This window comes from Falco punctatus (assembly GCF_963210335.1).
Source record: "Falco punctatus genome assembly, chromosome: 8".
Classification (NCBI taxonomy): domain Eukaryota; kingdom Metazoa; phylum Chordata; class Aves; order Falconiformes; family Falconidae; genus Falco; species Falco punctatus.
In genome coordinates, this window is record NC_137588.1 from 4,199,761 (window position 1) to 4,215,858 (window position 16,098).

General features: G+C 42.7%; 1 protein-coding gene across 5 annotated transcripts in view; it reads left to right on the plus strand.

Moving 5' to 3' along the window:
- The first annotated feature begins 1,586 nt into the window (after positions 1 to 1,586).
- STAT4 (signal transducer and activator of transcription 4) overlaps positions 1,587 to 16,098 on the plus strand; it is a 44,209-nt gene continuing 29,697 nt past the window's right edge. For 2 of the 5 annotated variants that reach the window (XM_080399922.1, XM_080399921.1), the window contains exons 1-3: positions 1,598 to 1,746; positions 4,425 to 4,553; positions 6,061 to 6,205. In XM_080399922.1, coding sequence (XP_080256048.1) covers positions 4,426 to 4,553; positions 6,061 to 6,205 — 273 coding nt within the window. In that variant the 5' untranslated portion in view covers positions 1,598 to 1,746; position 4,425. Of the gene's footprint in view, positions 1,747 to 4,229; positions 4,324 to 4,424; positions 4,554 to 6,060; positions 6,206 to 16,098 lie in introns of those variants that run through there. The other 3 variants (XM_080399919.1, XM_080399923.1, XM_080399920.1) reach the window with 3 other exon arrangements.

Sequence of the window (16,098 nt, forward strand, 5' to 3'; positions counted from 1 at the left end):
GTAATACCACTTGGTCGGCTCCTGGCAGCTTTGGTGAGCATGTCTCTTACTCCAGGTTTGCACAGCCTGGTGCAGAAAACCTTCAGTCATGACTGAGGTTTCTGGCAGGACAAAATATGATAAATAAAACAACAGCCGGTCAAAAGGATCCTCTTTAGGGCAGACTGCAGCTGCTTTGCGTCACATCAGAGCCACAACCCTACCACCCAAATTCTGTGCTAAAGTAAGCTGGATTTGAAACGGTCATAATTTAGCATTTTCCACTCGCTTTGGTTTTAGCAGCATTGCACCTATTATAGAAATCCTTTTCCCAAGAATATACTTCTTTAGGGAAGAAATACTCGAAGCACATCTGTTACCGTAACTCTCACTATAAGAATATTATTTACAGACACGACATTGGATTGTTAACTCCTTAATTTAGGACAGGGGTCAAATCTTTTATTTTGGAGAGAAGCTCCTGCATCCCAGGCACTACCTGAAATGAGGGATGCTGTTGGAAGCCACAGCACATGTCATTTGCATGTTCTACCACCAAACTTCTGGAAGGACTAACGTATATATATATGTGTGTGTGTGTGTGTGTGTAACAACTGCTGGTTGTTATAGCAGGAGCTTGGTGGCCGGCATGTGCCTTGGGAAGCTGCTGGGTCTGTGCCGAGGAGCCTGGCTCCCCAGGGGCATGGTGGCTCCCGCCATGGCAGGCCCCACACTACGAGCTGGAAAGGTTTAAATGTTTTTAAAGTCTCCTGAAGACAAATAACTTCTTTTCTCCTCAGAGCTTTTCTGAGATGATTGCTTCTGTTTTGCTGGTACCCACATCGCACGTTCCACAGCACCTGAAGCCCAGTGGTACTGAGGCACTGGGGAGGGCTGGTGGCTCGCCCGGGGGTTCTGAAGCGCCCAGCACCGCTCACCCGCAGCCAGTCTGGGGGTGGCACCGTGCGGGGGAGCCGGGGCTGCCCGGGGCAGGGGGCTGGGCAGGGGCAGGGGGCAGGCCGGGCCCAGGGCCCGAGGCCACCGTGTGAGGGTCCCCAGGGCTCAGCGCCGGGCCCTGCCCGCGGGTCACACCAGCCGCAGGCAGCGCCGCAGGCCGGGGCACAGCGGCTGGGCAGGGCCGGGGGGAAAGGGCCCGGGGGGGCGGCTGGGGCCGGCTGGGCAGAGCCCCCGGCCTGCCCGGGTGGCCGAGGCGGCCAGCAGCGCCCTGGCCGGTGTCCGGAGCGGCGTGGCCGGCAGGGCCGGGGCAGGGACCGTGCCCTGCGCTGGGCACCGGGGCGGCCGCCCCTCGAGCCCCGGGGCAGCTTCGGGCCCCTCACGGCAGGGGGGACGCGGAGGGGCGGGAGCGTGTCCGGAGCGAGGGGGGGTCGGTCCCTTCTCCCCGGGAACGAGCGGCAGGACAAGGGGAAACGGCCTCAAGCAGCGCCAGGGGAGGTTTAGGTTGGGTGTGAGGGAACATTTCTCCACCGAAAGGGCGGTGAGGCTGCCCAGGGGGGTGGCGGGGTCACCATCCCAAGAGGTGCCCACCCGCGCAGCTGCGGCGCTCAGGCGCGGCGGTGGGTGACCGCCGGCCCCGCCGCTCTCAAGGCCGTTCCCCGGCGCGGAGGCCGGCCCGGGGCTGACGCACAGGAAAGCCGCAGCGGCGGGGCGGGCGCGGCATAAAGCGCGGCGCGGCGGCGGGCGGAGGGAGGCAGGGCCGCCCGGGACGCCGCCGGCAGCAGGCAGGGCCCGCACCCGCGGCTCAGGCAGGTGGGGTGCGGCGGGGCCGGGCCGCGGGGCGGGGGCAGCGGGCCGGCCTGCCGGGGCAGGCGCTGGGGGAGGCGGAGCGGGACCCTGCCGGCGGGCCGGGCGGTGCTCGGGCGGCGCTCAGGTGGCGCCGGTAGAGATTCACCTTCAAGCTGGAAGAGGGGAGACCTAGATCCGAGATGAGGAAGGAGATCTTCCCCGTGAGGGCGTGAGGCGCTGGGGCAGGCTGCCCCGAGCAGCCCCGGCCCTGGGGGGGTCAAGTGGAACAGGGCTGGGAGCAGCCTGCTCTGGTGGCAGGTGGCCTTGCCCAGGGCAGGGGTTGGGACTGGATGGTCTGGGAGGTCCCTTCCCACCAGCCAGGCTGTGGTTCTACATGTGGTCGCGTTAGAGGCTCCTGGACAACACCGGCAGCCTTTGGGCAAGCACTCGGCCTCCCAACGCTCCATACCCGCTGTCACACACCCCTGGGCTAGTTGCTTTCAGGGACGAGCCACAACAAACCACAGCTATCTTAGCTACTCGTGTGGCTGCTTTTGTGCAAAAGGAAAACACATGTGGGCATGTATTGTACCGAGCGCTACAAAAATCCCGTTTACAAGCCATAGCCATGTGCCCTGCAAGCGTTCATGCCTGTGAGCATCCCCGCATGTTACATAGAAGGCCTAAGGGGGTTGCAGCCTGGACAAAATCTTGCTTTGCTTTTTTTTTTTTTCTTTAGGTAATAATATTAAGTTTTCTTACTAATCTTTTTAGAATGTCCTAATCACCAGGATTCACCAGGAATTGCAATAAAAAGTCCTGCTGAAATTGAACAGGCTTAAAAATCTTAATTTCTTCTTTTTCTGAGCATGAGTTACTAACACCTCATGATCTGGTTCCTTGTATGCATCTCAGGAAATAAGGTCTGTGATTGTTTGTGACTATCAATATAGCAACAGAGATAGCGAAACACTCCTGTGCGTTACTCCTCAGCAATTTCAAGAAACAAAGTAAATGTTCAGGCAATATTTTTTCCTCTCTGAACGGAAGTAATAAAGAGGAGGGAAATATCACTGGGCACATTTCCACTGACGTTACATACAGTGCCCTTCATACCACACACAGAATCATCCCATCCAGCCTTGGTTAAGGAGAAACTAAAACCTGCCAATCTCACTTTTGCATGAGTGAGTACTCATGACTCCACTACACCTTGGGATACTTTGTCTTTTTATGTTTTTTCCTCTGACTTAAGGAACCACAAAATGAAAGACCACAGCATTAAAAGATGAAAAAGTTTAAAGTTCTCTACTTTAAACTGTTGACATTCTGAAACTGTAATTCAGAGCTGGAAATAGGAAAGCTGTTTATAAAAAGGTCAGCTTTCTAGAAAAACATCAATTTTGATGAAATTCTTTTTTTTTCAGGAAAAAATTCTGTCAAAAATATTCAAGCAGATATAATATGTTGACCCACTGCAGTACAATCTTTAGCCCATGACTGGATTTTCTGTAGACTTAACACAAACAAACATTCTAACAAATGGGAAGACAGCCTCTGGTATGGGATCAGGGTGTGGGCAGAGCCCACTTGAGGACCAGGATCCCAGGGCACAGACCCTAGGGCATCCCTCTTCTCTGCTCATCCACGATGGCCTGTTTTCCACCCTACTGTTGACTTTTTATCCTTGTGCCACATCTAGAATTACAGCCTGGCGTAGCATGCCCTGAGGCAATGTTTTAGCTGTAGTCTTTCCTGCATTGAAAAAATCACCATGAAAACGGTGGGTTCACCAGTGGGGTTAATGATGAGGCGGCACAACCCTAGAGTGCAGGCCTCCAGAAGGTAATGTTCTCCTAAGTAGGGAGTCAGTCACTTGGGCTGAGGTGTCTATATGGAGAGCCTGCACACCCAAAACGATCCTTTTAGCCCACAGAGTGGAGCAGATACTAATTCAGCCCACCTAAAATCTGGAACAACCAAGCTTCTAACTCCAGAATCTCAGTAAACAGCCAAAACTTACTCGGGATAGGTTTTTTTCAGTAAGAATTTCAGAGCCTGTCATTGGGTGATGCTAATCTTGCTTGTCTTACAGGTTTCATCTAACTTTACACTTCCCAATTTTTTTTTCTTCAACTCTCAGAATTCTATGGCAATTAAAAATGGAAAAGAAGTACTAGATCAACAATTCAGGCTGTAAAACGTTTGTTCTCAAAACAGAGAATGTGGGGCTCTAGGAACAGCACAGTAACATGCAGCCGTTAATGGCTTTAGGAAAAATTTGAGTGATATAAATTCACTAAGAGAACAAATTGATTGCTTTCTACTACCATAAGAATAGTTTTACTTGGATTTGAAGAGTACAGCCCTAAGATGCCTCTCTTAATGAGTGATGCTGTGTAACTCTCCTTGCTTTCTAAGTGTCATACAGTACCCCAAAACATTTGCATTACGGAAGGAAACTGGCAGAGGTGCCCAATCAAGTGTGAGAGCTAGTATTTCTTTTAACAGTCTTGCTCACTGTTCGCACCCTTCCCTTTGACAACTAACTTTAATCAAGTACCATCTGCTGTGAAAGACAGAATAAACAGGAACATTAAAGTATGTAATGAGAACTACAATGAAAATAAGTGATTTATACTCATTGGATCATTCATTCATGACCTTTCAATGGCAAACACGTTTCATCTTTTCTTTTGCAGTATGTCCCAATGGAGTCAAGTTCAGCAACTGGAAATAAAGTTTCTGGAGCAGGTAGACCAGTTCTATGATGATAACTTCCCCATGGAAATCCGGCACCTACTAGCACAATGGATAGAAAGCCAAGATTGGTAGGATTAAATTTATTCCCTCTCTTATGATTTCAGTCATGAACAATTCTTTCATTATCTGGCAGATTTTAGGGTGCTTCTTTGTCAACTGCGCAGGCATCTGCACTTCAAGTATAGTATCCCACTAGTTATGGATTTAGCACGTTGAACTGTTGGAGTTTAAATTTAAGGAGTGTCTGGAGATGAGGTTTCATTTGAACTTACTCCTAAAGAAAATCCAATAATAATGGTTTAGCAAATTAATGGTATTACAGTTTTTTCATAGAAAAAAGTAACGTAAGTTATTTTTCAATGGAAATGTTATACATTTACCTCTTGCAGCATAAAATTATTCACTTGTCCAAAACTGCACTTAAAGCTGGATATATAATTTTGGGGAACAAGCAAGCTATTTGCAGGAACTGTTCTCTATGAGGTGAATTTATGCACGAGTTTTATCTTAAGAAAACTCCAAACTAAATGCAAAAAAAAGTTTATATTCACTGTAGCAGAAAGAGACATCTCAATTTTCAAGCTAAATCCACAAGACTATTGAAGGACTATTGCAATTAAACAAAAAAATATCTGCCGAGGAATGTGATCTTTCCTTACAGTTTATAGCTCGGTGTTTGTGGGGCTGTAGGAACATGGGAAAACTTTAAAGTCTCCTTTTTGCCGTATTTAGCAGGCATCTCTCAAATAGGCATCTGCCACTTGCAGGGCAAGGAGAGAGAATATCCCAAGGACAAGGATGACATATAGTCCAAAGTCTATCTTCCTCTATTTAGCTTGCTAATGTTATTGCCCTTCATGTGCCAAGCTGTTCCATAAACAGAAGAACCAGTAAAGCCTGGTTTTGTGTGCCTTTGTGTCCTGCATACCCTTCACCAGTAGTCAGAGTCTTCCTGTATCCCCAAATAGTTTGGCTGAGTGAAGGCTCATCTGGTGCCTGGTGTGAAGAAATATATCTGCTGACTGGCCATCTGGCTGTTGCCTCCTGGAGCAAAGTTATTACTGCCATTTTCCTCAGTGGAGGCGCTAATTTGGATTACTCTCCTCTACCAACCTGCCAGTTTTCTGTGAAATTTGTAAGAACATACTATCTTTTAGACTTCAAGCCCAGTGTCAACTTTGTCTGAAACTGGGCAACAAATTCAGAAGTTATATCTGTGTGACTGACAGAGCAAGAAGGACTGTATGTGTAAGCCCCATTTCCTTTGAGAAGTGGGCTAAAAATGCTTAAATATTGACCAGACCAGAGACTAGAAAACGCTGGTTGTCTCCCCTCTGGCTGACTCCATAGCTGCACACTAAGAACATCCTCACCCTGTCTTTATAGCTGCATATCTACTTGAATATAAATAAAAGGATCATAAAACCAATCATTCACAAACCTCTAACTATATGCAAGTCGCTATATATTTAAAGGCTTTTTTTCTGCCTAGATTTCTGAACAGATTGTAATTTTCTGTACAGATAGATCGACACAACATTTTAAACGTGTGGTTCTCATTTGTGGATTCTTTAGGGAGGCTGCATCCAACAATGAAGCAATGGCAACGATCCTTTTACAGAATTTGCTAATACAAGTGGATGAACAGCTGGACCGGGTTTCCCAGGAGAAGAACCTTCTCTTGATACACAACCTGAAAAGAATCAGGAAGCTGCTGCAGGTGAGTCGTTACTTCAGATGACAAATTGCACACTCTTACTGGTTTCTAAAGGTAGTGTCCAACCTCTGTTGAACATGGTTTGTTCCTGAGCACAGCTCAGAGCAGTCCTGATTGCTATGGACTCTAAGCAGCTATGGGAAGACCAAGCCTTCAACAAGATAATTCAAAATAATAATTCCAGTATCTGTTACTTTGTGGAACAATAATTCACATTTTAATGCACGCTGCTGAGATACAGGTGCTGTGACTTCTTAGCTCTGTGTGTACCTATGTTCCACTGAGTTCTTGAAAAATAAGACTATGTAGTGCTTATGGACGTTCCTGTTTTGTACAAATGTAATTATCACCTTTCAGACACATACAGATATTTATGGAATAAAAATGCATATTTGGGGCTTAAAGCACCCTGAAAAAGAAAACCCTGTAAATCATTAGCATGTGTGCTATTTTATGCGCAGGTGGGATTATTTGTTATGAATGGTTTAAAGGATTTTCCGTTAGGCTTCTGCAAAATGATACTTATTTTGATTAGCTGAATGTTTCTCTAATAATTGTTTATCTAATGCGAGGATTCTCAGAGTCCCACTTCATTAGTCACCTACTTCCTGACATCTCTCTGTCTGCTGCATAAAACAGATACACATCTGAATTTAATGAAAGTTTGGGTTTTCTCTTCTTTGATGGTGTTTTCCATAAGTACTTAAATGACAATTATATGGCTTGTAAAACATTTTCTCTATTTGAGATATATACATACATATATGCATACACACACTGGTCTGGAAAATCTTAGCATGACCATGCCAAATATTTTGTTCTCTTTATGGCTGTATGTCTTTCTATTGTTTATCCCTAATGGTGGCCTCTTAAAAATGTGACAATATTTCCATCACTACCACGATTTCTTCCAGTGTTATGTAAGCAGTCTCATGTAACTTAAAAATTAAAGTTGTTTTTTGTTTCTTTTCTGGTTTGTATAGCAGCACTATCCATAATTTCAGTACTGCTCAGACACACCAGATTTACTTAACTGCTTTTGGAGTTAACTAGAGAAAGGTTAATCCTGTTATTTCTGTCATGGTCTTGTCACACTTTACCACAGCAGAGCTGAGACAGAGCTGTATCGCCTTATTAAAAGTAATCTGCCACAGCAGCATACACATGGAAAGAGCATTTCAGGGCACTGAAATAAGCAGTTGCACTGGTGTATTCCTGGCTTAAAAGATTGTGCATGTATGGTTATACCATCACAATGTGCACATGCAGAAGGACTTCTATATATTTACCTATAGGCTGTACAAAATTAAAATCTCTCACTGGTCCTTCGTCTCTTCACACCATTTGTTTTATTCTAATATTTTTACCAAAACTTGAAGAGGCAACTCTGAATGCTCTGTGAAATTTGGCATATGTAATCAAGCCTTGGGCACATGCACATAAGTTTACGTAATAGCCAGCATGAAAATGGCCAGAACAAAACTCATTTCATTAAAGTCCTGTTTGGACTTAAGTTTGGAAATTCTATTATATATTTCCAAAGAGCATGAAGCAAAGGAGGCTAATTAAAAAAAAAAAAAGAGAAAGGGAATTTTAAGTGATTCCTGATCAAGTGGTTTCTCAGGTGGCAAGGATCTGAGCCACAATTCCAGAACAAGCCAAAATTTTCAGCCAAGCCCCACCCCCCCTACAACTGTATAGCTAGGTTACAGTCACCATATACTAATTGCAGCAGCGCCAGCATCAGAGCTGATCTTTTACTTCTCTAGATAAAACAACAGTAAAGGTCCATGTGGAGCAGTCTAACCCATCATTTCGCTTGATTGCTGGCTCAGAAAAGAAATGCTGCACAAGTTGTGAGGTGCACCAACTTATTTTCCCCATCACCCTGTAGCACTGTAAGGCCCTGACTTGGCAAGCTTTCTCAAGCAGCATGGTCTCTCTGCTCCCTTGGGGTGCCAAGGTCTGTAGGTTTGCAGTCTAAAGCATAATGAACTTCTTGAGAGAACAGGTGTGATGCTGGAATTACACTGCTTGTTAAAAAGGATCTGAGTCTTGAGCTTTGCAGTAAAATGTTTCCAGCTCAACAAAAAAAATTAAATACAACAGCTCTCTCCACACTGATAAAGTTGGCCTTTCTCCGTTACATCAAGACAGTATAACCTGTATTCAGATAAAAACCTACTCATTCAGTTTCAAAACAGACATGAGAACCACCAGATGCTGAACTGCACTTTCACTATTAGAGCTTTTCCTGATTTCTTATGACCTTTAGCGCTATCAGCCACCGTCTATTCTAATTTCCAAAATAATTTCTATAGGCTGAAGTAGGACCAGACTCTTAAAACAGTGTTGTTACTATTGTTATTATGGATAAGGCAAATAACTTAAAGTATGTCTTAAAAAAATCTGACACAACAGTGTTTTTGATTTTTGTGCAAAATATTATGTTACAACTTCTAATTTTTAGAACATTGATGATAAATGCATTTTCAGCCAAAGCATGGGCTGCATGTTGTATAGAGCTGCACAGGCAGTCGCTTGAGTTTCAGCTGTTAAAATTATTTCTTTATTGGTTAGGTAAGTACATCAGGAAAAAAACCACTATAGTAGTGGTAATCAGCTGACATCCTATCCTTGTTATTAACTGTCAAGTATTATTAATGGACTATGAACTGTACATGACACATAGTATGGACAGTATCAAGCTGTAACGTCCTATAATTTGACTATGCAAATTATGTAATTATGGGGCTAATTTTTTTTAATGCCTCACTGATTATATTTTATTGCTGAATACATGAGAAGCTTGGAACTGAGCATTTGGCTCCTCACCCACAGCTGGATGCATTTGCAGATACCTAACTCTTGCAGCTTGAGCTGGCTTGTGACAGTTCCGTGACACAACAGCAGCAAAAGGTGACTGATGTACACAGTACAGCACCATGGTCCCTGTTGTATCAACATCCTACCTAGAGAAAGGGAGACTGGAAAGGTGTGCTGTAAATCTAGTGAGATTTTTCACCAACTTTGATGGACGGAGGACTGGGTTCCTAAATAAGAGAGGAAGCTGCCTTTGCAAACATCTTGTCATTTCTAGTGACTCTGCAAACAGTGTTGGTTTGATTTTCTCTGAAGGTTAGTTACCATGAGCCCACCTTTATCTTTGCTTTGCTCTCTAGCGCAAGCACTTCTTTGAAATTTCACAGTTCACTCCTCTTCCTTCCCCTCTATACCACACACACAGATGTACAGGCACATGTACAGCATGCACACACACACACAAAGCTGGTCAACCTCAATACATGATCTAAGTGCAATGGTTGTTCATTATTTTGAACCAAATTTTGTTTAAATATTAAATAATACTTGTGAAAATAGATAATGCTGGAAACCAACATTTATTACTAAGTATGTGGAGTAGTACGTTGAGCTGTGGTATAGGTCCCTAAATATTATGACAATAGCAATAATAAAATAATTAAAATTAGAGAACACACAAAAGCCATTCAAAAGCAATCTGTAGTTCTTCACAAAAGGCAAAATGAGGAACTAGTGTTTAATTAGAAATACAACTAGATCGTTAGTGAAGAGCCGCCGTAGAAGAGGAAGCAACGCACACTTTACAAATGGCTTGTGCAGCTGTTTGCTAGACAGCAAAGGACTCGTTAGAATCAAGATTCCTGGTGCTGTTAATGAATCTAGAGAGGATTATGCCTATGAGTTGCCAGCACTACAGCCAAGCACACCCCATCTCAAAGATCTCCCCGGGCTTCATTTTTGTTATAAAATGGAGAAAACTTTCTATCCTGAGCTTCACCTGCAACATCTTTATGTAAACATCTTAGTTGCTCCGTGAAAATAACACTGGAAGAAGTGAGAACTTACCCGCCTCAAACTTGCAATACAAAGCTCTGTGCAATCTTAAGCATTGTGAAGGGTAGGAGTAGAAGCCTCAGTGGGAAGATGGGTCTGCCTGGCACCCTCGCTTTTAGGCCACAGGACCATCCCTATTCTCCCACCATTAGAGAAATAACTATGGAACGTGGCATTTCTGCTTAGACCGCTGACATTCCCAAAATAATCTTGATTGAGGCAAAAGGAAACACTGACCAGCAAAACCACGCAATTTGACAAAGTTATAAGCACTTGAAAACAGGGCTGAGAAACTTAGCTTAGCTGCTGATGTTATTGCTAGCCATCAGTAGTAATTTGCTTCTCTATTTCTTGCTTTCATTGAAACGGTGCTTCTTGACATTGATCTGGTGTAAATGCACATATTAAAATCAGAGTCAGTGTTTTAGGTTAAAATTCTTCATGTTTACTTCTTACATTATTATTACTTCTCTAGTCACTAAATTGAATTTATTTCTATAACAGAGCATCCTTTTGTTGTTGTGCTCTTCGGTTAGACACAGTACAGCACAGTCACCTGCTAAGGTTAAATTCCCTGTCCATCTTCCTACAGAACTCCTGCGCCCCCACCAGCAGCAGCAGTTCTGGAAAGGGATGAGGAGAGAAAATATTTGGAGGCAGTGGGAGAAAGAGGGGGAAAACTATGTCTGTGGTTCTTTCTGCTGCTTAAAGCCTAGATGGAGAAAAGCAAAGCAGATTAGTCACAAGGAGATGGTTTGTGCTGTTGCCATGCCAACAAAATGTAGAGGGCAGATGTTAAGTTCAGATGAGCTGCCTAGCACTTCTAGGAACAAAATTGCAGATGCAACAGTCTACATGATCTTAGCCCATGAACAATGACATCTTAGTTTTCACAAGAAATGTTTTTAAATGAGAGCATGCCTGTCCCTGATGTAAAGCTCCTGTGCAATACGAGAGTAGGTTGAGTACACAAAGACAACTGGTGAAATAGAGACACTCATGTAAGACACACACTGTCCGTGTTCCTGACTCACATGCCAAAATGTGTGGTTAGGGGAGAGCAGCCAGGCTGCAGTGCGCCAGGGGAGCCAAGGCAGCGAGGGCTCAGAGTAGCCTGGGGATCAGAGGTGGCCACCATATCCCAGTGCCCCACCGCTCTGTTTAGGCATGGTGCTGGCAGGCGATTGCCTGTGGATCCACAGGTAATCCAGGGATGTTCATCTCGGGGATGTTCTTCCCCCTCCAGCTCCGAGCTGGAAATTTGGAGGGCTCAGCAGGTACCTGCTAGCCAAGGCATAGCTCTGCGGGATGCAGCCTGGCCCGTGCATGGCTCAGGTGGGCTCCCGGGAGCTGAGGAGCCGCTGGCTGTGCTGTGCTGTGCACTGCAATGGGTGCGTGACAGCTGCGTCGGGGAAAGGCAGAAATTCCTAGAAACGTCCTTCTCATAATTGAAGCTCTCATTTATACTCTGCTCTCAAGATAACTTCTGAAAGCAATCCCTTCTCATTAATGGCAACATGCATCTGTGTCACATCACTGTTTACGGTATTCAGGGGAAAATCTGATTACATAAATCTTCCTTTATAAAAGTGAAATAACAGATTTCAGGAATAATAAGAAGGGCTGCTCTGCTCATTACCATTGAAGCCTGAGTTAATGAGTATACTATGTGCTCTGGGGAACAATTTGCTGTAAATTATGTATATTCATGATATTAATTTAATACTCACAGCAGATTCTCAGGTATTGGTGAACTTTACCTGCTCACTAGCCCTGCTAGAGCCTAAGATGAGGGGAGGATCTGAGCGAGCAGATCTGTGTGCACACCATTAACACCCTGGGGACTGTGCTTTCAAAGGGAAAGGTCAGGCAGAATCACCAGATTTGCTGATTCACACCAACCAGTTATATAAAAATGAGCTTTGGAAGCACTATAGTTACAATGTGGAGCTGGGAAATAATACTTGAGTTGTATTTCTTTCTCCTACACAGTCCTACTTTCTTATGGAAAGATCTGAAATAGCATCTGAAAGTATCTTCTGTCGTCTTAATCAACATATATTAACATTACGGCACTTCTTTCCATAGAAAATTCCCCTTGTTTCTAAGTAGTACAAACCAACAGCATCTGACTTTACCCAGTGCTACTTAAAACAGTAACATGGTAGTGTGTTCCTGGTTCTGTTTCATGTTCTTGGTTATATTGCCCAGTTTGTTTCCATCTGTAACGAGAATTGAACGCCTTTCTGCTTCTTCAGATAGAACAAAAATGAACATATAAAGCCTTTTTACTTCAGGTGACTGTTTTTGCAAGTCACCGTACCAGCAGCGTAACATGCATAAGGGATCCTAAAATTATTTCAATACATCAAAGAAAATGGACAAAATAGCATTAGACCTGAAATAGGACATTCCAGTTGGCACTAAACAAACAATTCTAATAAGTATTGTGGTGAGAAACAGTTGCAAGGAATGGAAACATAGCCATTGATGTTTGAGTTGCAGTTTCCTGTTAAGGCTTACAACAGGGTGAGAATGGAACAAAAGAGAGAAAGTTTCTAATACACCACAGCAGATCCATTTCAAAATGTTATTTACATGTATTTAGCGCTCATGTAACCCACCAGATCAACAAAGCACCAAATTATAGCAGGAAATGCATTTTGAACCAGTGTGTCCTGCTAATACAATTCAGATTGATTTTTTTATATAAGCATCTTTCCCCCAGTGAGCTTTCCAGTTCAACCATTAAAGCTGTTTACAAAAAATTTTGTCATACAGATGGGAAATCCCGCACAGAAATCTGTATGCTAAAGCAGCTACCTGTCTGCTGTTAGCAATTGCAGGCTGGTGACTGAACAGCGGCTAATAAACATTTTTTAAAAATGATTAATACAAGACTGAAAAAAGGTTAACTTATTAGAAGTAAAATATTTTTGCATTCCTATTTATTATTTAAAGAATGCGAGTCTAAGTTTATAAACGTTTTCAGTTTGGTTTTGTAGAATGAATATGAGTTAACTTACAAGTAGAAGTAAAAATACAAGCAAACAAACTAAACAACCTCTTCTGCGCTTTGTTCATTCTGGAGTATTAAGGGCCCAGTTGCAATCAAACATCTGCCTGAGAGATTAGCTGATAATACGCACATCTTCCTGGCCAGAAGATTAGGGGGTGGCGTTAAAAAAAATATCTGTTCTCTCCCTCCTCTGCTGTTTTACCCTTTTTCATAGGGAGCACTGTACTTTTATTTCTTCTGAAATAAACCTCATTTAAATAGGAAGCATTGCTACGTTATTAGTCCCCCTGGCTGCACAGCTTTACTGTCTGATGATGAGATCCACAGCCATGTATTTTTTGCAGCTGTATCTCACCCTACCTGCTTAGAAACCTGCTGTTCCGATAGATCATTCCTTGACTGGTTTTAGTGTCTGCTGTGAGCGACTCAGCAGTGGGATTTGGGGGCAAGCTGGGGGATGGAAAAAAGATTTCTGCCTTCACAGCTCATTCACTATGGTTTCACAGCTTTGCCTATTACAGTTTGGTTGCACATGCCCTAAAAAAAAGCTATGATCTTTTGGATGTTACACATTTTGCGATATGAGAAAAGCAGAAGTACAACACTACAGACCTATGTATTAGGACTTCCCACACATCATAGGAGCTGTCTAAAACAATGAGGTTGCCTTTAAGTTCTCTCATGTAATTTGAGAGGGGGAAGGGGAAATCTAAAAATAAAAGTCTAATGAGAGCAGTCTAAATAGATAGTGTCACAGGTACTTCCTTTTAAAGACCTAGATAAAACAGAGCCATCTTTCCAGTAGAAAGAGATTTTTTTTAGTAAGAATACTGCCTGTTTATATACAGGCTTTCAAAAAACTCCCAAGCACTTTACTTACATCAGAGTAACACAAAGACTGACTCTTTCTTTGTATTCTAGCACTGTCTTCATTAGTCTTTGTGCCTGGATGCATAAACAAAGGTAGAAAACAAATCAAGGCAAAATGTTGTTTGTCATATTTGAAGGTGAAAACGGGAAGTAAGCGTGTATGGTTATGCCTTCCCACCCACACATTTCTTTGAGATACACAACTATACCAAAGGTTTCTTTCTTTCAAAAATAAAATTATAGAAAAAGTTTTTTTCTCCCTGTTTCTTAATTACATGAAAGATGAGATATCTGCTTATCTAGACAGATGCTGGGTATCAGACAGTAAAATAAGCATATCAAATGAACCACAGGGAAGGTAATGTATTTTTGCTTGAATTTGTAATCCTGTTTCCCTTCTTTCCATGTCCCATCTCCCTTCCATCAGCTTTTTAAAATATTCATTCAACTTCAACAAATACAGCAATAGTCATACTAGTCAACAGTTCCATGCCTCCAAGTAAAGCTGTTCTTGTATACAGTTAAAATGCTCGAGCAGGGCTTTTACAGCAGGAACAAGAAAAAATCCAGCTGATGTTTTTCATTGTTTAAAGAAAAAAAAAAAAAGAGAGAGAGAGAGAGAGAAAAGCAGGGAAAACACAACCAAATTCTGAAGTGCTTTTTCACAATTAGAAAGCACTAAAACCTACTCAAGTCCTTTTCAAGGTCACCTTGAAAACCAGGAAATCACCAGGTAAAACCCTGACTGACTTTCTAAAGGTTGCACAGCCCTTCCTTGTACATTACAAGTAGAGACTAACAGTCACTAATACCTAATCCTCTAATGTAATCACCGAAGAGTCAGAATACTCCAGTAGTGCATATATAGTATTCATTTATAGATGTGCAGAGTATATAGAGACCTTTGACACATGAAAAGCAAGTTGGTCAATACTACTGTGGTTGGGAGTGATCTACTTTGTGATGGAGCAGCCCACAGGAAAATTATCTAAGTTTTGGGAAAGTGAAAAATGGGAAGAAAACTGAAAGAATGACCCTCTGATCTAGATTTGTTCATTCTTCTCAGGAAAAGCAGTAAATTCCAGATGCTAAAACTGACAGCTGTTTGGTGTTCTTTTAAAATGCACATGTATTTTAAGGTGTCATAATACATATCTTAAAGTTTCTCCATGATCTTATAGCTTACAGAACCAAATCCTGTGTTTTCCCAGCCACTGTTTCATCCATCTTAACAGATATTTGAAGCTGTTTTAATGTTTGGCTGGAGGGTCTAAACTCTGCACGCTGTAATCTATAAATCATTTTTGCAGAAATGCCTGTTTTTCTTAATGGTCTAGTAAGATACTATCACAACAGGTGCCTCTGGAGTAGAGAGGGTGCATGCTCAGCAGTGGTAGGAAGGTTTTCTCTCAGGGAAATGTCATCAGCATTCAGAGAAAATATTCACCTGTTCAGAATGAAAGTTTAATTTCCTCTGTTTGCTTAAATTTAGCATCATGCGAAGAAGCCAGCCCAAATCAGATGATTTGCTGTAAACCATAATATGGAAGACCTCAGCAAAATGGAAGAGAACAACAACGACAGTAATATTAGCAGATGAGACTAATGTTTCCATTTGAAACTTCAGATGAAAAGTGAATCCTCATTTTCTCTTTGTTGGTATTTATCAAAAGAGAAGTATAAGTTTTCTCTGTAAATATCTAAACCTAATAATACAATTTTGCATAACTACAGGATCCACACCCGTCCTCCTTTCCTGGCTGCCAATTCTCATGTCACGCTAAGTTAGGATTCCCCCATGTCAAGTCTCTCTCTTTTTTTTTTTTTTATTTCCTTTATTTTCCAACTTATACTACTCTTTCAATGATAGGAAACAATTTCCCATTAGTCATTCAGAAGCCAAAGTTCTGCCCTCAACCAAAGACAAAATGGAAATGCCGAGCACCAAGAGTTGGCAGTAGATGGATAATAAGGCACATTCTGAAGCAGCACGTTCTGTAGCGTAATTACTTCTGAGAAGTATAAAACATGGAGAGAAAAAATGCAGTGTTATTATTTTGACGGAGTCGAACAAATCGGCTATTGTGACTCTTAGTAATTATTGTTATTTAATAAGCTACAATTATTGAGA